The 23,252-nt window shown below is 41.7% G+C and overlaps 1 protein-coding gene across 1 annotated transcript in view; it reads left to right on the forward strand.

Moving 5' to 3' along the window:
* The first annotated feature begins 7,460 nt into the window (after positions 1-7,460).
* ESR2 (estrogen receptor 2) overlaps positions 7,461-23,252 on the forward strand; it is a 38,944-nt gene continuing 23,152 nt past the window's right edge. The window contains exons 1-4 of the mRNA XM_037031622.1: positions 7,461-7,906; positions 12,761-12,933; positions 16,097-16,213; positions 21,555-21,854. Of these exons, the coding sequence (XP_036887517.1) occupies positions 7,527-7,906; positions 12,761-12,933; positions 16,097-16,213; positions 21,555-21,854 (970 nt within the window). The 5' untranslated portion in view covers positions 7,461-7,526. The remainder of the gene's footprint in view (positions 7,907-12,760; positions 12,934-16,096; positions 16,214-21,554; positions 21,855-23,252) is intronic.

Consider the following 23,252-nt stretch of genomic DNA (forward strand, 5'->3'; position numbering starts at 1 on the left):
TTTGCTGTCCTTTCACTGTTCATATTTTTTATCTTCTTTTTCTTAGATAAGTCCCTTTAAAATGTCATCTAATAAGGGCTTGGTGATGATGAACTCCTTGAACTTGACCTTATCTGAGAAGCACTTTATCTGCCCTTCCATTATAAATGATAGCTTTGCTGGGTAGAGCAATCTTGGCTGTAGGTCTTCGGATGTCATGACTTGTAATACTTCTTTCCAGCCCCTTCTTGCCTGCAAGGTCTCTTTTGAGAAATCTGCTGACAGTCTGATGGGAACTCCTTTGTAGGTGACTGTCCCCTTATCTCTTGCTGCTTCTAGAATTCTCTCCTTCATTTTAACCTTGGCTAATGTAATTATGATGTGCCTTGGTGTGTTCCTTCTTGGGTCCAACTTCTTTGGGACGCTCTGAGCTTCCTGTACTTCCTGGAAGTCTATTGCCTTTGTCAGATTGGGGAAGTTCTCCTTTATTATTTGTTCAAGTAAGTTTTCCACTTGTTGCTCTTCCTCTTCCCCTTCTGGTACTCCTATAATTCGGATGTTGGAACATTTAGAGATGTCCTGGAGGTTCCTAAGCCTCTCCTCATTTTTTCTTGAATTCTCATTTCTTCATTCTTTTCTGTTTGGTGGTTTCTTTCTTCCTTCTGGTCCACTTCATTGATTTGAGTCCCAGTTTTCTTTCCATAACTTTTGGTTCCCTATGCATTTCCCTTCATTTCACTTAGTGTAGCCTTCATGTTTTCATCTAATTTGCAACCAAAATCAACCAATTCTGTGAGCATCCTGATCACCAGTGTTTTGAACTGTGCATGTGATAGGTTGGCTATCTCTTGGTTCCTTAAAAGTATTGGCTCTGGGACTTTGATTTGTTCTTCTGACTGACCCATTTTTGGTTAGGTTGCACCTGTTTTGTGTGAGTGGTGGAGCCTTAGGTGTTCACCAAGGTGAGGCAATCCACTTTGCTGGGTTGTGGGGGCAGGGTCAGAGAGGGAACAATGGCACCTGTTCCATGCTCTCTCTGATTTCAGTTCCCTCCTCTGCTTCCCACAAGCAAATTGGGCCCTTCTGGTGCTGGTTTCTGGGTAGGTGGGCTTGTGTACATTCTAGGATCCTCAGGGTCTCTCCAACAAACTCTCCTGTGAAGCTGGGAGTCTCTCCCGCCACCTTTTCAATTGGTGCTTTTAGCTTTATTTCCTGTCGCTGGGGCCCTGGGTTGCACGGTCTGTCTCACTGCCCATTTTTGCCTCATTTATCTGTTTGAGAATGTGTGACCGAGTTCTGCCCCGCGCTGCCTGCGCTCCCAGGTCTGGCTGCCACTGCCTTTTCCTGCTGCTATTCCTCTCTGCTGGCCGCCAACTCCACCCCCCCTTACCAGTCTGGTTGAATGGTTGTCAGACTTCCATACAGTTCAGTTTTTTGCCTGTTCTGGTTGTGTTTTTGTTCCTACATCTTTGTTGTCCTTAATCTCAGTTGTGTGAGGAGGCACAGTGTTTCCACCTACGCCTCCATCTTGGCTGGAAGCCCCACCCAGGAAAGATTTGACATAGTTGTAATCTAATAAAAAGGATTACATTTATATGTTAATAATTATAGGGCTGTTAAGAGTAAAAAACTTGCTAAGGCATAAAATGCCAACCACTTCACAGTGGACTTTACCTTCTGGACATCGAAGGTTTCCTGTAGACAGGAAATGAGCAGATCAGAGGGGGATGATGAGATGGGACAGCACAGTGGAAGGCTTTGACTGTTAGAAGACCGTGACTTACTGCAGAGGCTGGTGGGAAGCAGAGGGCTGATTAGAGCTGGGTTTGAAGGACATTAATCTGGCTGCTCTATGCATCTGGAGAAGGAGCTAGTAAGGAGTGAGGGACAAGGAATAGCAAGGAGCCGATTACAGATGCACAGATTAAGAAGTAATGAGGGCTTGCTCAGATGGTGGCCAAAGACAGTGTGGGAAAGGCACTGTGGAGGAAAAAAACCAGTGTGCCTTGGTGATTAGAGGTCACTGGATGAAGGGGACAAGTCAAATTATACTGTGCTTTGTCATTAACACTAATAGGAAATAAAGGAGTGGTTTGGGGCTAGAAAATGATGAATTTTAACTTGGATATTGTAATAATTTGTTACATAGCATTAGGTAATTATCATACAATTTAGCAGTCAAGTTGGCTAACAGTCAGGGTGTCAGCCAGGACTACAGTCACCGAAAAGCTTGAAGGGGGCTGGAGGATCAGCTTCCAAAATAGCTCACTTGCATAGCTGTTGGCTGGAGGCTACAGTTCCTTGCCAGCCATTGGCAGGAAGTTTCCTTAGGGTTGCTTGAGGGTTCCCACAATATGGCATCTGACTTTCCCTAGAGTGAAGGGTCCACGAGAGCAGGCCAGGAGGAGGTTGCTGTGCCTTTTATGACCTGGTCTTGGGAGTCACATACCGTTTCTTCTGCCATAACTTCTTCATTAGAATTGAATCACCAGACTTCCGCCAAGATGGAGGCATAGGTGGAAACACTGTGCCTTCTCCCACAACCAAGTTTGAATACAACAAAGATTTGGAGAAACAAAGACACAACCAAAGGACAGAAAATTGAATTATACGGAAATCCGACTACATCTAACCGTTCAATGGGGACGGTAAGAGGGGTGGAGCCAGCAGCGAGCAGGGTGGGGCAGGACAGGTCCCCTGACCCAGGAACGCAGGCAGCCGGAACCAGTTGGGGTGCGGGGCAGACTGACCGCGTTCGCACATTTGCACACAGTGAGACGGACCACGCAGGCCCCAGGGGCGAGGGCTGACGGTGGTGGCACACTCGAGTGCAGTAGGACGAAACGCGTGGGCCCGATGATGGCAGCAGCAGCGGCACCGGTGAGGGCCGAGGCGGCAGGCGGCAGACAGGATGCCATGGTCCCTCTTTGACCCTGCCCCCACATACAGCGTCACAACCCAGCGACCTAGTTGCCCTGCGCTAGTGAACACCTTAGGGCTCCGATCCTGCTACAGAATAGGCACGAACAGCCCAAAAGATGGCGCAAGAAGAACTCAAAGTCCCAGAGCCAATAACTCTAAGTGACCAAGAAATTGCCAGCCTCTCAGAAGCACAATTCAAGACACTTTATCAGGATGCTCACAGAACTGGTAGATTATAGTCATAAATTAGAGGAACATAGTCACAAATTAGAGGAACATATGAAGGCTAAACTAATTGAAATTAAGGGAGATGCACAGGAAACTAATAGTGATGGAAAGGAAACTGGGACTCAAATCAATGGAATGGACCAGAAGGAAAACCAAAACATCCCACCAGAAGTGAATGAAGAAATGAGAATTCAAAAAAATGAGGAGAGGCTTAGGAACCTCCAGGACATCTTTAAATGTTCCAAAATCTGGATTATAGGGGTACCAGAAGGGGGAAAGAAACAGCCACGAGTGGAAAACGTATTTGAACAGATAATAAAGGAGAACTTCCCCAGTCTGGCAAAGGAAATAGACTTCCACGAAATCCAGGAAGCTCAGAGAGTGCCAAAGAAGTTGGACCCAAGAAGGAACACACCAAGGCACATCATAATTACATTAGCCAAGATTAAAATGAAGGAGAGAATCCTAGAAGCAGCAAGAGATAAGGGGACAGTCACCTACAAAGGACTTCCCATCAGACTGTCAGCAGATTTCTCAAAAGAGACCTTACAGGCAAGAAGGGGCTGGAAAGAAGTATTCCAAGTCATGAAATCCAAAGACCTACAGCCAAGATTGCTTTATCCAGCAAAACTTTCATTTAGAATGGAAGGGCAGATAAAGTGCTTCTCAGATAAGGTCAAGTTCAAGGAGTTCATCATCACCAAGCCCTTATTATATGAAATGTTAAAGGGACTTATATAAGAAAAAGAAGATGAAAAATATTAACAGTGAAAGGACAGCAAACACACAGTTATTATCAACCATACCTAAAACACAAGCAAACCAAGAGGATAGCTAGATCAGGAGTGGAACCATAGAAATGAAGATCACATGGAGGGTTAGCAACAGGGGGGTGGGAGGGGGAGAAGGGGGGAGAAGGTACAGAAAATAGCATAGATGGTAGGTAGAAAATAGATAGGGGGAGGGCAAGAATAGTGGGGGAAATATAGAATCCAAAGAACTTGAGACACATGGTTATAAACTAAGGGGGGGGGGAGAATGGTGGGGGAGGGAGGGTGCGGGTGGAGGGGAATGAAGGGGGGGAACAGAACAACTGTAATGGTATAATCAATAAAATATATTTTAAAAAAAGAATTGAATCACCAAATCTAGCCCACACTCAAGGGAGAGATGAGACTCCACCTTTAAAGAGAGAAGTGTTAAAGAGTTTAAAAAACACCATTGATGTGTTGTGTTTTGACAACTGATTGAGCAAGGGTTCAAGTAGGAATGTTGGGAGGGAGGCATTGGGGGCTCGATATAGCCAAGTTGCCCACATGTGGGAGTAGGTGACAGTTGGAGCAGAAAGTATGAACGATGGAGAACTAATGGTCTCTCACAGATTTTCATTGTTTATTAGTGGTCACTGTTCCCTTGTCTACATTATATTATTCCAGTTATTCTTTCCTTTTGTTTTAAGGTTCCCATTTTTAATCTTGTATTATTTTGTGGTTTTTCTCCCTCCAAAGCTTTTCATCATGAAAAATTTCAAACTTACAGAAAAGTTACAAAACTTACAGAAAGATTGGTATATTGAAAGTCCATACATCTACCATCTAGATTAAAGTGTTAACATTTTGACTTCTTTATCTAATCTATCCATCCAAATATTTTTTGTGAACTATTTGTTAGGTGGCATTCTTTCATAAAGAAAGGTTTCCCCTTGACCTGGGAATAAACTAAAGATCCTCTTAAAAAGTCAGGTTACAGGCTTAATTCTTTCCCTTTAATCACCAATTTTTAGGGTGAAGAACTGGTGTATCAATTACTAGCAATGATAATAAATTATTCCTTTTTTTTATTAACACTATGAATTCATAGTCCAAAGGGCAAAAGCATATGCAATTTTGCTACAGACAGCTGGGTGTTACTGTGTGTACAAATACCCACGGAGGCTGTGCCATTTGTACCCCCACCAGCAGTGTGGGGAAGAGCCCTGTGTTTCCACGGGAATCTGTTGCCAAATGTGAATTTTTACCAAATATGATGAATGAGAATGGTATCTTGGTATAGTTCTAGCTTGTATCTCTAATGAATGGAGTCAAACATCTTCTTATTGTTTAAAGAGCTGTTTGCTTTCCCTTTGCTGTGCTCTACCTGTTCATGTTTTTTGGCCAATTTTTCTAGTAAATTTATGGTCTCTTTATTTTAAATTAAGTTGTTGTTGTTGTTTATTAATATACTAACCAGGGAGATAATCCCCTTGTTTCTAATGTAAGTTGAGAATATTTTTATTTCCAATTTGTCATTGGTCTTTTGACTTTGCCTATGGCAGGGTGTCAAACTCATTGTTACCAGGGGCCACATCAGCCTCATGGTTGCCTCCAAAAGGCCGAATGTAACTTGAGGACTGTATATGTAACTACTCCTTAACTGTTAAGCAAGAGCTTGGTGCTACCTCCAGGTAGAAACAAGGTGTTGGGCCGGATAAAACAAGGTGGGGGGCCGGCTGGATTCGGCCCGTGGGCCTTGTGTTTGCTACCTGTAACCTATGGTGTGTTTTATGATATGCCCAAATTTACTTTTATGCACCAAATTGATACACTTTTATGTGCATCTTTTTATTGCCTCTGGATTTGGAGCCACAGTGTAGAAGGTTTCCCCACACCCGTGTTATGAAAGGATTTATACTTTGTTGGCTGGCAGCCCCTACCCCTCCTCCTTTTTCCCTCCTTGATCTTCCTTCCATTTCTCTTAATAGTTGGGTCTCTCATCCGTTAGGAGTTTATTCTGGTATACATTCTTTTGCCATTGGCAGTTCTGCTGTTTGTTGTTTTCCCTGAGATTATCACCTTTTATCATTACCAAATTTCCAAAAACTCCTGAATTTGCCATTTTGGAGTTTTCCATTCTGTTATATAGCAGTCTGGGTCCAATCAGAAGTTAGAAAGCATACAATAAGTTCAATAGAGGAGGTTTAATGTGAAAAATGACTTATAATTAGTTAACTATGCCAAGAAACTAAGTGTAAGATACAAGAAAACTCTATATCCTACCCTAGAACTGAGATAGTGTACCCAAGGAAGGACAGCCTCGGAAGGGGTCAGACCTCAGGGGAGAAGGTGGTTTGGCCATTAACTAGCGGAGATGTTCACTGGTTTAGCCAGGCCAGAGCTGGTCTGGGGCTGCAGGTTGGGAGCTGGTGACCAGTGGCACATGGCATGGGTGTCCCCCAGGAGTCCAGGTACCTACCTGCAGGGGCAGAGGGCCTTTAGAGTGTGCGAGGGCTTACAGGAGGAACAACTTCTCGGTGTGCAACTCCTTGGGTCACAGTCGGGATGGGTGATTGTGGATGGGTTATCACAACGCTGAGGCTGTAAGGTTTCAATGGGACCTCAGATAGACTTGTGGCTGGATCACACTCCATTGCGTGTTCTCATCCACACTGCCAGCCTCTGTCAGGGCCAGAAATCAGAGCATCCCCCTCTTCCTGCATTGTGCCTGCAGCATCCTCTACTAAGAAAATTTATCATTGGCTCATTTTAAATAATGCAGGAATTTGGTGGTTTATCCTAGCAGGGATGTCCAACCTGTGGCCCTTGGGCGGAATATAGCCCTTGGGTGGAATATAGCCCTTGGGAGGAATGCAGCCCAGGATGGCTGTGAATGTGGCCCAACACAAAATCGTAAATTTGCTTAAGACACTATGAGATTCTTTTGTGATTACATGTCACAGTGTATTTAATGTGTGGCCCAAGACAACAATTCTTCTTCCATTGTGGAGCAGAGATGCCAAAAGGTTGGACATCCCTGTAAGAGCATATACTGAAGGGTGCATTAGAAGCTGAGCATCAGTAAATTGACAGCTGACACAGTTACATTGGTCTGTGGATTCCTTGTTCTTTATTATCAGCTACTCACAGTGTATTGAATATCTGTTAATGCTGGCCCAGCTCATTGATCTGCTCTTTCAGGATTTTCCAGTTTATTCTGGATTATTTTTCCATAACAACCTTATCTAGTTCTAGGTTTTAAAAAGCAGTCATTTTTATATAAGCCTATGTATTTTAATTTTAAAAAGCATTTTATAATAAAGTCCCTTGGTAAAATATTATTATGGTTAGCAACGGCAACAAAAGCAATGAAGAAGTGAATGAAGTAGAAAATGAGAATTGCATGCCTCACATTCCCACCCCTCTGAGGTTGATATTTTCATGCATATCTTTCAGAATGTATTTCTAAGCTCATACCAATGTGTGTGTTTAATAGTAATGCTTAAACATTTTTTATAGTTATGCCTATGTCTCTACCTAACTTAGAAATGTCTCTTGTTACTTTTTATAGCCATTACACCTGCCCATGGGACCGAAAACATCGTAGAGTCCCTTTGTGGCTCTTCTCGCAAGGAGTTTTCTCAGATGTTGCCTATTCAAGACATGGATATAAAAAACTCACCATCTAGCCTTAACTCTCCTGCCTCCTACAACTGCGGTCAGTCCATCCTTCCCCTGGAGCATGGCCCAATGTACATACCTTCTTCCTACGTAGAGAGCTGCCGTGAATATTCAGCCATGACATTCTATAGCCCTGCTGTGATGAATTACAGTATTCCCAGCAGTGTCGGCAACTCAGAAGGCGGACCTGGTCGACAGACCACAAGCCCAAGTGTGTTGTGGCCAACTTCTGGACACCTCTCTCCTTTAGCAATCCACTGCCAGTCTTCACTTCTGTATGCAGAACCTCAGAAGAGTCCTTGGTGTGAAGCAAGATCGCTAGAACACACCTTACCTGTAAACAGGTAACTGTAGTCTTCATTGTCATTCATGAACATTATTCAGATCACTTTGTGATTTAGTGAAAAGAAAGATAAGTGTTATACAAGGTTTTGATTAATCACATAGAATACATAAAGCACTTAAAACATGGTATTCTCGAATATCTATTCTGCTATTGGCGTTCTCACTGGAAGTCACGCTCATGCATCTGTGCTGTTGAGAGGACTNCCTCAGAAGAGTCCTTGGTGTGAAGCAAGATCGCTAGAACACACCTTACCTGTAAACAGGTAACTGTAGTCTTCATTGTCATTCATGAACATTATTCAGATCACTTTGTGATTTAGTGAAAAGAAAGATAAGTGTTATACAAGGTTTTGATTAATCACATAGAATACATAAAGCACTTAAAACACGGTATTCTCGAATATCTATTCTGCTATTGGTGTTCTCACTGGAAGTCACGCTCATGCATCTGTGCTGTGGCGAGGACTCACTGTTAGGACTGCCATCTTTAACAATAAGTTTGACAAATAAATTTTTACTTTTAATTTAGATCCTTATTTTGTAAGTGAAATCACATTTTTGTGTTCATGACAAATTGTGTGCAGGATAAAATAACGGTGGTGGTATTACAACTTAAATGAAAATACTAGACATGTGAACCCTGAAAAGACAGATAAGAATTGGTACAAACTTTTAAGAATGAACTAAAATAATATTTTATAGAAATCAATGGGAATCTATTTAAATGTAGAATTTAGTTGAAATTTCTAGAAGTTAAAAAAGTATGTATTCTGTAAATGCAAGGTAACATGGTAGTTCTATTTAATTTGTAATATTTTTAATATATGTATTTTAAGGAGTATATTTATTTTTAGAGAGAGGGGAAGGGAGGGAGAAAGAGGAGGAGAGAGACATTGATGTGAGAGAGAAAGATTGGTTAATTGCCTCTTGTGAGCCCCAACCAGAGACAGAACCCACAACTCAGGCATGTGACCTGACCAGGAATCCAACTGGCAACCTTTCACTTTGTGGGATGACACCCAACCAACTAAGCCACACCGGTCAGGGCAATTTGTAATATTTTCAATGATAATTATGGCCATGGAGGGAATAGGTGGTCTGGAGGGAAAGGGGGCATGAGAGAGAGAGAAACTTCTAAAACAACCAAAGTCTAAGTTATGACATGTTGGATATTGAAATTCATTACTTTTAAATGCTGTTACAAAACTTTGAGAAAGCCATATTGCACAGTGTTTTTCTTTTCCTTTTTCAAAAAAACATCTTTTGTTACAAAATAAAAGAGGACACAAATTAGTAGATAATTGCTTAAAAGTACCATTTTTTCATTGTTTAACATTTTTTAAATTATGTTTTGTTATGTTATTATAGTCCCAGTTTTCCCCCCTTTGCCCCCCTCCACCCAGCCCTCTCCACTCCCTCTGGCAATCCCCATCCCATTGTTCATGTCCATGGGTGCATGTGAGTTCTTCGGCTACTCCATTGCCTATGCTGTACTTTACATCCTCATGGCTATTCTGTAACTACCTATTCATACTCCATTGCCTATGCTGTACTTTACATCCTCATGGCTATTCTGTAACTACCTATTCATACTTCTTAGTCCTCTTACCTCTTTACCCATTCCCTGCACTTCCACCCATCTGGCAATTGTCAAAATCCTCTCTGTATCCATGATTCTATCTGTGTTCTTGTTTTCTTAGTTTGTTTTTTAAATTCAAATGTTGACAGGTATGTGTTTATTGCCATTTTATTGTTCATAGTTTTTATCTTCTTTTCTTAAAGAAGTCCCTTTAATATTTCATGTGATAATGGTTTGGTGATGATGAACTCCTTTAGTTTTTTTTCTTATCTGGGAAGCTTTCTCTCTGCTCTTTGATTCTAAATGATAGCTTTGCTGGGTAGAGCAATCTTGGTGTAGGCCCTTGCTTTTCATGACTTTGTATATTTCTTGCCAATCCCCTCTAGCCTACAAAGTTTCCTTTGAGAAATCAGCTGACAGTCTTATGGGAACTCCTTTGTAGGTAATTGTTTGCTTTTCTCTTGCTACTTTTAAGATTCTCTCTTTATCGTCAACCTTTCGACATTTTAATTATGATGTGTTTGGAGTGGGTCTTCGCATCCATCTTGTGTGGGACTCTCTGTGCTTCCCAGACTTGTGTGTCTATTTCCTTTATCAAATTAGGAAGTTTTCTTTCATTATTTTTTCAGAAAGAGTTCTAATTTCTTCCTTTTTCTCTTCTCCTTCTGGCACCCCTATGAAGCCAATGTTGGATTGCTTTGTTATCCAAAGTTATCCCACAGGCTGCTTACACTATCCTCATTTTTTTATTCTCTTTTCTTCTGTTGTTCTGATTGGTTGTTTTTTGCTTCCTTATGTTCCAAATCATGGATTTGATTCTTGACTTCATCTTCTCTACTGTTGTTTCTCTGTAAATTGTTCATTTCAATTAGTGTATCCTTCATTTCTAACTGGATCTTTTTTATGCTATTGAGGTCCTCACTAAATTCCCTGAGCATCTTTATAACCAGTGTTTTTAACTCTGCATCTGATAGATTGTTTATTTCCATTTTGTCTAGTTCTTTTTCTGGGGTTTTGATCTGTTCTTTCATTTGGGCCGTGTTTCTCTGTCTCTTCAATTTGGCAGCCTCCCTGTATTTGTTTCTGTGTATCAGGTAAAGCTGCTTTGACTCCATGTCTTGGTAGTGTGGTGTAATGCAATAGTATCCTGTATGGTCTGGTGGCACAGCCTTCCCTATCACTCATGCTGGGTACTTGAGGTGTGCCCTTACCATGGGCTGAGTATACCCTCCTCTTGTGATTGAGCCTTGGTTGTTTTTGGCAGGTCAATGGGAGGGATTTACCCAAGCCAGTCATCTACAAAGACTGCCTATGACCACCAACCACCAAACTCCACTCCCTGTGAAGGATCAGCTGTGCAGGGTAGGGTGGTGGTGCCCTGACATGGTCTGTAGCTGTCCACTGGGTGCATTGGCCCTTAGGTTTTGGGTGGTGCTGGCCAAGGTCATCCCCCGCCTGTGTTTTGCCTTAGGCCACCCTGCCTGAGCTGTAGAGCAATCTAAGATGGCTACTACTTGTGCCGGGCTTGGAGAATCCCAGGCAAAACCAAGCTTGGAATCTAGACTGGTCGCTGCTAGTGCCATTCTTGGGGCCATTTAGCAAGAAGTATGGGGACTGGAGGCTGTAAGTTGGGTGGGATGGAATCTTAGGGGATCTCCAGGGTGGGGCAAACAGTAGCCTGGTTTATGGAGTCTCAGATATAGGACTCTGCTGGCTCTGTGGCTCTGCTCACCTTTCTGTCTGGGAGAAAGCTGTCCCCCAGCTCTCGCTTAATGCCAGACACTTCAGTTCCTCCCTGTATTCCACAGGTGCCTTTCAAGCTGCTACCCTGGTGCTGGATCTCAGAAGGAGTGAGTCTGAGTAAGTTCACGTGTGGGTCCTTTAAGAGGAACTTCTTGGGACTCCAGAAGTTTCTTCTACTGACTCAATCCCTGCTGGTTTTTGTAGCCAGAAATTATGGGGGCTTATACTCCTGGGCTGGGGGTCCTGGTGTGGGGCTGGGACTCCTCACTTCCAGGACATCCCTCCTGAATTTTTATGCTCCGCCCGTGGATGTGGGACCAGCCTGTTCTGCATCTACATCCCTTCTACCAGACTGGATGGGTGTGGTTTCTTTAATTCCATCGTTTTCAGACTTCCATTAAACTCCATTTCTTTTGGTTTTGAGTGATGGTGGTTCTATAATGTTGTTATTTTGATGTGGTTGTGTGAGTTTGCGAGCTATGTTTACCTATGCCATCATCTTGACTGGAAGTCCTTCAGTGTTTAACAGGAGAAATATTTTGTTTCTGAGCATGCATTCTAATCAGAGGTCTACTAGTATTTGGGTAACTTAATCTGCAATAAAATTACCTTCATTTATAACCCAATCATACCTCTACTGTTTCCTTTCCAAAACAAACACACCCTAGCAAAATCAGGAACTAGCCAGGTGTGTTTTTGGTGCTGGCCAGTGCTACTCTGATGGGCTCGCCTTCCTCTGTGAAAGTCCATGGCCCTCGGCCCAGCAGTGAGTGCCTGCTGTTTTCAAAGCCTTCTATCAGAACGGGCACGTGCTCACTCTCTCCTCTCTTCTTCTCTCTTTCCCTTTCTCCCTTTTTCTCTTCCTTCCTCTTCCCTCCCCATCTCTTCCCTTTGCTTTTCTCCAAACCAGAGTCTACTGTTTACCTTAATATAACAAAGTGCATATTCTTCTTTTGTTTCTTCTCTTAAAATTATTTTTATTCTAGGCTTTTATCTTAAATCACAGAAGGAAAGTTTTTGTCTCCGCCATTTAAATGGAAACTTGGAAGGGCTATTTAGTGATGCAGGTGGGAATGGCTGATATTTGAGAAAAGTTAGGTGAGTTTAGGCCCTGCCACGCAGGGTTGATGAGCTCTAGTCACTGTGGAAGTCCGCAGCTTACCTGCTTGTGGTCCAGAACTATGGGGAAGACTGAAGCTGGTCACTTCCTACACTTAGAGACGTGCCCCCTGACGGCTACAACTGACCATCCATAGTTACTAGTGCTCGTCAGCACCGAATGGATGGGCATAAACTCACCCCACCACTTCCAAACGCTAATCATTCCTAACAATGAATGTGACTCTTCATAGATCTGACACCAGTAACAAAGGTTTTGCTTGATCGTTCTTCCTGGAATCTATTTTTTGTCATGAACCCTGGAGGGCAAAGGAGTAAATGAGGCAATGTTCATGCTAGGTTGTCTTTTTTCCTGCAAAGTCCCTCTTTTCTCCGTAATGCTTTATATAATGAATGTTTTCTTTGCCTCCAGAGAGACATTGAAAAGGAAGGTTAGTGGGAGCAGATCTGTCAGCCCTGTTACCAGTCCGGGTTCGAAGAGAGATGCCCATGTCTGCGCCGTCTGCAGTGACTATGCCTCAGGATATCACTATGGAGTCTGGTCATGTGAAGGATGTAAGGCCTTTTTTAAAAGAAGCATTCAAGGTACAAGAGTATTGTTAGCTGTTTCTTTTATTTTTCCACTTTTGCTTTTAAGTAGTTTTGCTGATGACCTGGCAAAAATCTCACCACTGGCCTTTTTGATGCACAAAGTACTTGATGAGCAGTTGAGAGGATCATGTGTGTTTGGGTGTGAGGTGGATTGTTTCAAGTGTAGGGGACTTTGTAAGTTGTGAATCAGAACCCCAGAACTCAAGTGGGTCTTGCCCTGCCATTACCCACCACTGTCTTCTTGGGAGAAGATGTCTAGTTATAACCCTTGTTACGATAAAGCCTGGGAAAAAATGTGTGCTTGCCAGGAATTGCAAAGATGGTTTCTTCCTTTGACTTATGTTTAAAATCTGGCATGTATAACCATCATGATGGTGGGCTGGCTCCCGAGGAAGAAAGAATGAATACATCTTATGAAATGGTCAGAAATCAGGAATTCAACTCCAGTGGGCTTTGAGAATTGATCTAGAGGGAAGTCTTGCCCCAAACTAGTGGAGTCTCCATTCACAGTCCCCTTTGTTTTCTCATCTGGGTTTAGACTCTCTCTCTCTCTCTCTCCCCCTCTCTCCCCCTCTCCCTCCCCCCCTGTCCCCCCCCCCCTTACAAACTTTGCTGGAATGTGTTGCTTTTCTAGATCACCTTTTAATCATTTTCAAATTGTGCACACCTGGTTGCAAGGTCCGTCAGCCCATTGTCACACTTGTCCTCGCCATGCTGTCCTGCCCTTCCCTGCCCAAATTTGCTGAAGTCATTTTCTCTTTTTAAATTGAATTAAAATTGTTGGGGTGATATTGGTTAATACATTAAGTTTCAAGTGTCGAATTCTGTGATACATCATCTGTATATTGCACTGTGGGCTCGCCACCTGAAGTTGGTCTATCGCTGTGTATTTGGCCTCCTTTATCCTCTTTATCCCCCCGCCCCACCCACCCATCTTCCCCTCTAGCAACAACCATACTACTGTCTGTGTCTGTGAGTTTGTTTGCTTCATTTTTCATTGGCAGCTTTCAGTTTTCTATCCTAATATGAGTGAACCTGTGTGGTTTTTGTCCTCTCTTTATCACTTATTTACTTATTTTGCTTAGCATGATATTCTCAAGCTTCATCCACGTTGTCGCACATGGCGGTGTTTGATCCTTTCTTGCGGCAGAGTAGTGTTCTGTTGCATTTATGTGCCACATTGTCTTTATCTAGTCATCCATCGAAGGACTCTGAGGTTGTTTCCCTGTCTTGGCTGCTGTGAATAATGATGCAGCGAACATAGGGATACATGCATCTTGATAAATAAATGTTTTCAAATTTTTCTGAGAGATACCCAGAAGAGCAGCTGAAGTCCCTTCTTGCTTACTTGGCTCTCCTCTGTCTCTCTGCTCGACAACTCCCCCCTGGACAGCCCCCTCTTAGGCAGCGTCCTGTGTTCCCTTCACACGGGGCTCCCTTCCCCTTTCTGTCAAAGCCTCAGTGCCTTGTTCTTAACCAGTTAAGAAAGGCAGCCTTAAAGGAATTTACTGTGTACAGATGGCAAAGAGATTTACTAAGCTAACTCACCCCACTGATAACTCTGGATTAAGAGAACGTTTTACCTCAGGCAGAGACACTGGTAGAAGCCAGGGTGGGGGGTGGAGGGGTGGGGATAGAGTGTCCTCAGATAAAGGTCACCTTCCTATGGATCTCCTGAAGTTCAGCCTGAATAGGTGACCACTCATTCATCCTGGACCCTCCACTTAGTAGTTCACTGACTTTACCTCCAGCCTGTCTGCTCTTCTGTGAAATGGAGATACAGAGTTGTTAAAAAATGAACGAGGTTGGTTATATGAAAGTATGTGGTTAATTACCAACATCATATAAATTCAAGATATTTTAGGTTTTTTAACTCTTCTATATTCAAATGTCAGTCATTTCCCCCTTTCTTCCTTGTACATCTCCTCTAATCCTCATCTCCTTTAAACCCACCTCTCCTGAGATCTTTATAATTAGGTGGACAAGGGCCTCTTCTATTCCAGACTTAATTTTCTTATCAAAAGTTAACAGGTGACAAAACCTATGTCATCAAATATTACAAAACATAAGTCATGGCATTTGCTTATTTTTGCTTTTATACACAAAGTTTTTTATTCTACGTGTATCATATTATTTAAATGTATTTATTTATGATAATTTTAGTAGTAGATTATATCCATCTATAATCTACTAGTAGTAGATCTAGTCCATCCTTCATGTAGCATCTGAAACAATTTCTGAAATGGAAATTTTCTTATCTCTTCCTTATTTAAAAGAATTAAAAGAAATATCGTTGTCTTTAGTCAGAGATTGCTATATAACTATTGTCTGACTCCAACAAGCAGTATTTTTCTTAGATGTTGGTCTATGAGTGAGTTAGGTGGACTGTACTTCACACAGCTTGGCGCTAAACTTAGGGTTGAGCTCACATCTGCTCTGTGTGGCTCCATATTCTCTTTGAGTCAGTGGCTACCTGAGGCCAAGCCAGACTGCTGGAGTGGCACATGTCCAAACATGCCATGGGCTGAAGCAAGTCCCATGGCCAGGTCCGCCCTCAGTCGGTGGGGAGGTACACTCGCCCACTCCAGGACACTGCAAGGCCACAGGGCCAAGGGAGGGATTGGAGAATTGAGAAAAATAATCCAATCTAAAGCCATTATTAAGTAGCAGTTCTTTTTGTTCTCATTTAGTTTGCTAATTTCCTTATTCTCTTATGGACTAGTTCAGTGATTTTATTTGACTATGAATGCCCATAAAAAATATCATGTTAAATCTCAAAGAGGGATATATGTTGAAGAATATGAGCCGCTGAAGTTGGCGACCTGATACTTGAGGAGCTCTGTGATTTGGAGCAAGTCAGTCCCAGGTGACTGTCTCACTCTCCTTGTCCAAACGAGAGAGTTTCTAAATGTATCTCTCATGAATTCTAAGTAAATGTAGAGAATAACCTATTAGCCAAATAGTAGGATATTAAAAATATTGCTAGGTTTCTTTTGCTAAGAAGGCATGGACGAGGCCGGACTTTGGCCTCGTACCTGCGCCTGTCATCGGGCGTCCCTTATCTCTCAGCTTGGTAGCACGATCCGCGTTGTTGACCAGGAAGATATTTACCCACAATATCGGAACAATAACCTTCCTTTTTTTTGCTTTGCTGTAGGACATAATGATTACATTTGTCCAGCCACTAATCAGTGCACGATAGATAAGAACCGGCGCAAAAGCTGCCAAGCCTGCCGACTTCGGAAGTGCCATGAAGTTGGAATGGTGAAGTGCGGTGAGTACCCCCTCCCTTCTCACTGCGTGTGGGACATGCTGAACGCTACAGGCACCTGTACTCTGGGTGAGAGGAGCTTTGGGACCTGTTAGTCATCTTTGAGTATTTGTGTGCTGTCACATTAGGGGGCAGTGACTCATTCCCTGGATCTGCCGAGGACAGAGCTGAAGAGAGTGGGCACAAGGTACAGAAGGCAGTTTTGGCCCATGCAGGGAAGAACTTCCCACAGTTCAAGAGGTCTGACAACAGAGCAGGCTGCCACATGAATTAGGGCACTCGGCCACCGCAGTGCTCACACAGGGCTGGATGACCATCCGCCTGAGGCCTGGAAAGTCTGAGGATGAAAGTCTGGGAATGTTCTCAGTTAAAGCCGGGATGAGAAAGTTGCATGTCCTGTGAGTTATGTGGGTGGCGTAGACAGACTCATGCCTGTCCCTCCGATAGCTTTCAAGAAGTGGGAAGAAATACATAGGAGTCAGAAACATGAGAGAACTATAGAAAACACACAGATCGTAAGTCTTGTCCTGTGACTGTGTGTGTGTGTGCATATGCCAGAGTAAATAGGTGTATCTGCAGGCACACACACACACACACACATGCAGAGGAAAATAAAGCGAAGGAAGATGAGCACACTAGCATAACAGCCAACAGTGATGCCTACACCTTGCTCTCTCCACCTGGCTGACTTTCGATTCACTTGTCTGCACACACCTGCTTGTTTCTATATAGCTCTGATTGTGCTTTTTGTACTCTTCTGCTGGCCAAAATTTTGCCTGTGGTTAGTTGTAATTTCTCTCTTTGCAATCAGTTTGAAATTTTAAACAGAAGTCTCCCTTTTTTCTCTGAAAATCTCTTGGTAGCTGTCTCTTTAACATTCTCTGTCCTCCTTTTCTCTGTATGGACAATAGACAAGACCCCTCACCTAGTTCAGAATTACAGCAGCCATTCTCCCAATTTGAGCACAGTTCTCTGGCTTCCCAGCCCCACCCAGGTTTCCAGCCTCCTCTGGGAAACATCCTCTCAAAGCCCGGGATCTCCCAGTGTGTACTGGTTACCCTCTACAACACTCGAACGTTTCTGCTCCCACCCCTTCGGTTGTATCCTTAGTAATCAGTGGGCTTCTTCCCAAACCTGGTTCTACTCTTCAGAATTGTTATGTAATCTAGTTAAAATGTATGCAAACATATGAAATCTGAGTGGGAAAACAGTTGTTTCTGTGAAAGCTTTGTGTAAAGCTACGAAGGACTAGTAGCAATTGTGTCCGGTAGGTATGGGGGAGATGGGGGTGGTTATAAACTAGAAAGATTCTGAATTCAGATTGCTTTATGAGTGCCTCATTTTTTTCTGTTTTAAAGAAGCCGAAACTGGTAATTCAGAGAAATATATCATGGGTATAGTTTGTGCAGGAAAATAGTGTGATTTAATTGGCAGAGGTGCTTAAAGAGAAAGTCTTGCTCTCTGACAAAAGGTTGCAAATCAGTGTTTCATGGTTTAAGTTACAGTATTTTAAGGTGAGTGGATTTTTTAAAAAGATTTACAATTAGTCTTGAGATAAGAATGCTTTTATTATACACAAATAGCCAGAACAATCTGAATAGCCACGGATTTGATCTATCTCCCTGTGCGGGGATGACAGCGCAGCATCTTTCAGATGCTGTCTTTTTATTCGCCTGCGTACAGGTGCACGTACATGAGAGAAATCTGATAGAGGGTGGTATCAAATAGTGCTTCTGATATTTTTTAGCCTTTCTATGTTAGGCAAGTTATTGGAGATTCCTCGCGCCTGGTTTCTCCTCTGTACGTTGGAGCTGGTAACAGTGCCTGTCCTCCAGAGCAGTGCTCAGAGTGAGATCATCTGTGTGCTATGAATGGGGTCTGACACACAGAAGCTTCCAGCAGGTGATAACTGCCATTATTATCATTTACTGTTGTGGTCATGGCCAAGGTCACTTTCTAATGTGGAGCACCCCCATTTGGTAGAGACTCTTTATTAAGGTCAGAGGTACATTGAGTGACTCTGCCTAGATTACAGTGTCAGTCATTGTTCTACCAAGGACTACAACTGTCCTTGGAAGAACAGTGTGAGTTCCTTGTCAATATCCTCCTTTTATTGATCCTAGAATTCCCATAACTTAGTACCGGGCCTGGGACAATAGCACTATATCAGTGAAAATTAGTCAAATAAATTTGAATGTATGATTCAAACCCTTTCATTTTGTATGTAAACCTGTTTTGTAAACTTATCCTCATATGCTCTACAAAAAAAGAAATGTGTGATCAGAAAGTTACTTTCTTAAACCTTACATTTTGTTCCATTTCACCATGGGGGTAATAATTGATCTTAAGATATCTGTAGTACTCTCTGTGATTACTGATAAAAATGAATTATAGTTTAGGCTTTTAATTCTTTTGGTAATAGGTTAGATTTGAGTATCTCTGGATGGATAGAGTCCTTGTATTGCAACTAGCCAAGGATATAGGGAAATTCAGATAAATTTTGTTGGGAGCAGATAATTTAAGTTTTCTCCTACTTGTTAATTAATACATTTTTTGAAGTGGACAGTTGGATTTAGTGAACAAATATAGTGGGAGTATAGAATCTAGACATTTTGCAGGTTTGAACTTTCAGATTATTTTTAAGGGAAATTTTATATAAACTTGTACACATGCTAATGACATCCTGACTAATAACGTATCTTTCTTAATTTTAATTTCACATTGGTCTTTAACCACTGGAACTTAGTCTATGTTTATTGTGATCACTGATATTTGAGTTTATTTCTGTCATATTATTTTGTGCTTTTAAAAAACTCATGATTTCCTACTTTTTTCCTTTTTAGAGTTGATCACATTTTCTTGTTTTCTTTATCCTCGTCTACTAGTTTAGAAGTCATATTTTCTCTTTCAATTTTTTTAGTGACAACATTTCATATATTCTTGATTATTTGAGAACTTAAGCCAGTTCTCTAATAGAAACCTCTCAGCTCAAATAAAGAAACTTAGAAAGTTCTAATCAAAATCATTCTCTCATCTTATGTGTTATGTTATTGCCTAGGGTTTTGGTTCTACCTTGTTTCTCTACCTCCAAAATTGGTCATTATTGTTTTATTCATTCAATGCTTTTTATATTCAGGCTCATACTTACAAATTTATTTTCTAACCATTGTTTCTTAAACCACATTACTTCTTTTTGGTCTATTTTTCTCCATTCACAACAAAGCAGTATAGTAATTAGTTCAAAGGGGCTGTGAGTGATACAGCTTCTTAATCTTTGTTTAACTGAAAATGTCTTTAGTTTATCCTCACTCTTAAATAATGGTTTAGCTTGGAATATTATTCTATATTGAAGGGTTTTCCCTTCCCCCACCATCTTAAAGCCATTATCTCACTGTGTTCTGACCCATAAACTTACTGTAACGAAAACATTTTCCTTTTTCCCCACATTTTCTTTATTATTGTTCAAATATAGTTGTCTCCATTTTCCTCCCACCCCCCAACCCAACCCAGCCATCCCCACTTCCCACCCTTGATCCTACCCTCCTTTGGCTTTGTCCATGTGTCCTTTATACATGTCCTTAGCAGCACAGGAATAGAAATAGATCTATAAAACAGAATCCAGAAGAAGACACTTTTACATACAGTTATCATTTTTAATCCACACCAGAGGATATATTTATTGATTTGAGAGAGAGAAAGATTGATGTGAGAAAGAAATATTGATCGTTTGCCTCCTGTATGTGCCCTGGCTGGAGACTGAACCTCCAACCTAGGTATGTGCCCTGACCAGGACTCGAACTCACAGCTTTTTGGTGTACACGGATGATGCTCCAACCAATTGAGCCCTCTGGCCAGGGCACAATTATTTTTTAAATGACCAGGCATTTTATAAAATTTAATAGGAAAGCTTATTCAATAAATACTATTGGGAAAATTGCACATGCATTTGGAAAAACATAACATGAAATACCAGTATGACATGAGAAAAACATACATGAAATTTTAAATAGATTTTAATTATAAAGGTCTTAAAGAAGACATAGGAGAATGTTTGTATAATTTTGATGGGAAACAGAGAGATAGATTTGGCTATGTACTACAGCTTTGATGACACGAGAAACCATGACAAATGTTGCATAGAACAAAAGCTGTTTATTGTTACTGTATAAAATGCCTTTATAGATCACTAAGGGAAAAGAGGACAAGAGAAACAAGGAGGCGATTTACAAGAGAAGACAGACAAACTTGTCAACTATGCTAGTAATTAAAAAATACAATAAAATGAGATTGTTAATCAGCTTAACAATCTTGGGTCAGATTAGCAAAGATGAAAAATTATCTTTAATGACCAATGATGTTATGAAAAGATAGGTAGCCTTGATGTATTATTTGGATTATAAATTTTAAAATACTTTTGGATGGTAACCTGTCAATATATATCAATATTTTAAATATATATTTGTATGCTTTGTTACAGAAACTTGACATCTTTGAATTTATTAGAAGGAAGTAGTAATTGGATACATGTACAAAGATGCATTTTCACTGTAATATTTATACTAACAAAGAAATTATGACCAACCTAGATTTCCATCAACAGGAGCCACTTTAAATTAGTGATGCTATACTCAAAAAGCAGAATGCTATACAGATTATTAAATTGAATAATGAAATGGCACATTTTATAATAAAAAGCATATAAAATGGTATATACACTATGATGTCATTTTGTATATAAAATATGGAAAAGTAAGAAAGCATTAAAAAACAAAGGATTTATGCCAAAATTTGTGCTCTCCTATATTTTCCAGATTTTTTCAATTGATTATATGAAAGACTTATTTGAGTATGTAAAAGGAATATGCACACACATGTACACAAATGCATGCAATCAAACATTTTAAGAATGTATTATAAAAGTGTATTATTTAATAACTGTTTGGAATTATCAATGTTCATTTCCTAGCTTCCCCCCCATCTTCTGCCTGAAGAAAATTCCTAATTTTAAGGTTTAGGAAGTGAGGTATGTCAGCACCCTTTAAAAGGGGAATGGATTTGGTGTCCATACATGACCTTGAAAGGAAGACCTTGAGATCATTTGGGCTGTTGTCCCTAAAATGTTGTGTAACTGATTTTTGCTAACGCAGCCACGAGTATAATAATAATTGGTCCATACCCTTCAGGCTTCAGAAAATCAGGTTTCTGGTCTAAGATGCATTCTGAGAACAGACCCAGGTTTTACAGTGATGTCATTTCTTCATTTTCACCCTGGCTACTTTGGGAACTTGACTGCTGGGTTCGGGAAGGGGCCTGGGAAAGCACTGTCATCCACTCTTCACTTTAGGCTCCAGGAGAGAAAGGTGTGGGTACCGCATAGCACGAAGGCAGAGAAGTTCCAACGAGCAGCTACACTGTCTGAACAAAGCCAAGAAAAATGGTGGACACGTGAGCCGAGTGAAGGAGCTGCTGTTGAGTGCGCTGAGCCCGGAGCAGCTGGTGCTCACGCTCCTCGAGGCAGAGCCGCCCAACGTGCTGGTGAGCCGCCCCAGCGCGCCCTTCACCGAGGCCTCCATGATGATGTCCCTGACCAAGCTGGCTGATAAGGAACTGGTGCATATGATCAGCTGGGCCAAGAAAATTCCAGGTAGAGCTCTCTGCATCTTAGCTTCCCATGTATCTGTAGGAAGGCCTGCCTCTGATGTTTACAGTGCAAGAGTGCAAAGCGGAGGTCCACAAAAGATGTCTCTGTATTTAAGTTTGACAGCTTGATTTGTAACCTTTAAATGAAATATGTTCTTTCTTCCTATCTCTACATATCCACCTTCCACACAGTCTGGATGACCAGGTTCCAGTTTTGACTTTTTGGACTCCTCTTGAGTTCTCTACCAGACATGTCAGGGCCCCGTCTATTCTCTTCCTAAAACTGCGTTCCCACCCCCAGACCCATCCCACGTGGTCGTGTGCACACCCTATACCGCATGCCCACCCATCTGTGGACATGAGCCTTCAGTTGCCTCTCATGCCTGTTCTGAGAGGGTAGACCAGGGAGGAGACCCAGCCAGGCTTTGGAAATGGACTTGGGGCCATTTGGGCAGGAAATTCAAGGGCTCTGGGACCTAGAACATGCTTTAAAAGGAAGGGATCTGGGCTCCACAGTGACCAGTGTCCTGGGCGCGGACTCCTCACCCTGAGAGGGGGGGTGTAGGCAGGTGAAGGTGGAGTGGGTGCAGTATGACCAGTACAAAAATGAAAGATTTGTCAGATGCTAAGTAGGGATTTATAAACTACTCTTCCAGTAGAGAAAGAATTCATAGGATGTACATGAACAAATACATATGAACAAAAAGAGTAAATTAGCAGCTGAAATAACATGAATCATCAGTAAACCTGAAATGCTATCAGGTTAAAAATAATTTAAATGATTCACTAGTCATTCGGAAACAGCATTTTCCATGCTGTAATGCAATCATTTCCCAAGCCAGTTGGTAATATGTACTTGTAATACTGCATTGTGCTAAAACCACTATCTAATTTTTATTTGCATTGGTGTTTCTGTGAGAGTGAATCTCGGATTCTAACATAGATGGACAGCAGCCCATCACCTTCTGAAAGGGCTTATCTGTGCACATCTTTACAGTCATCTAAGAAACGAGGTCTCTCTCCAAGTTCTAAGTCACTAGGGATAATTCCCATGGCCCAAGCACAGAATCTGCAGTGAGCAAACTGGAAAGACAGGGAGTGTGGAGAAGCTGGGTGAAGAGCAGTTGAGGGTAAAGAGCTGTGGGACCCAGGCCTGGGGTAGTAGTATCTCTTTGGGTTATTTGTTGGCTCTGAGCTTCCTGGGTTTCCCATTCTGTTTAGCTAGTCTAGTATCTTTGCCTTTGCCAGAATTATATTATTTTACTTTCTCTGCTTTTGCCCATAGGAGACAATACTGATGCTCTTTCCTTTGGCTTTTGCAGTATATGTATTACAAACACAATTTTTTCAGAACCTCACGCAGAGAGTAGTGGTGGAATTAATTAATGCTGAGAGATGTGCA

This window comes from Sturnira hondurensis, unplaced genomic scaffold, assembly GCF_014824575.4.
Source record: "Sturnira hondurensis isolate 20B ecotype Veracruz unplaced genomic scaffold, ASM1482457v3 Scaffold0021143, whole genome shotgun sequence".
Lineage (NCBI taxonomy): Eukaryota > Metazoa > Chordata > Mammalia > Chiroptera > Phyllostomidae > Sturnira > Sturnira hondurensis.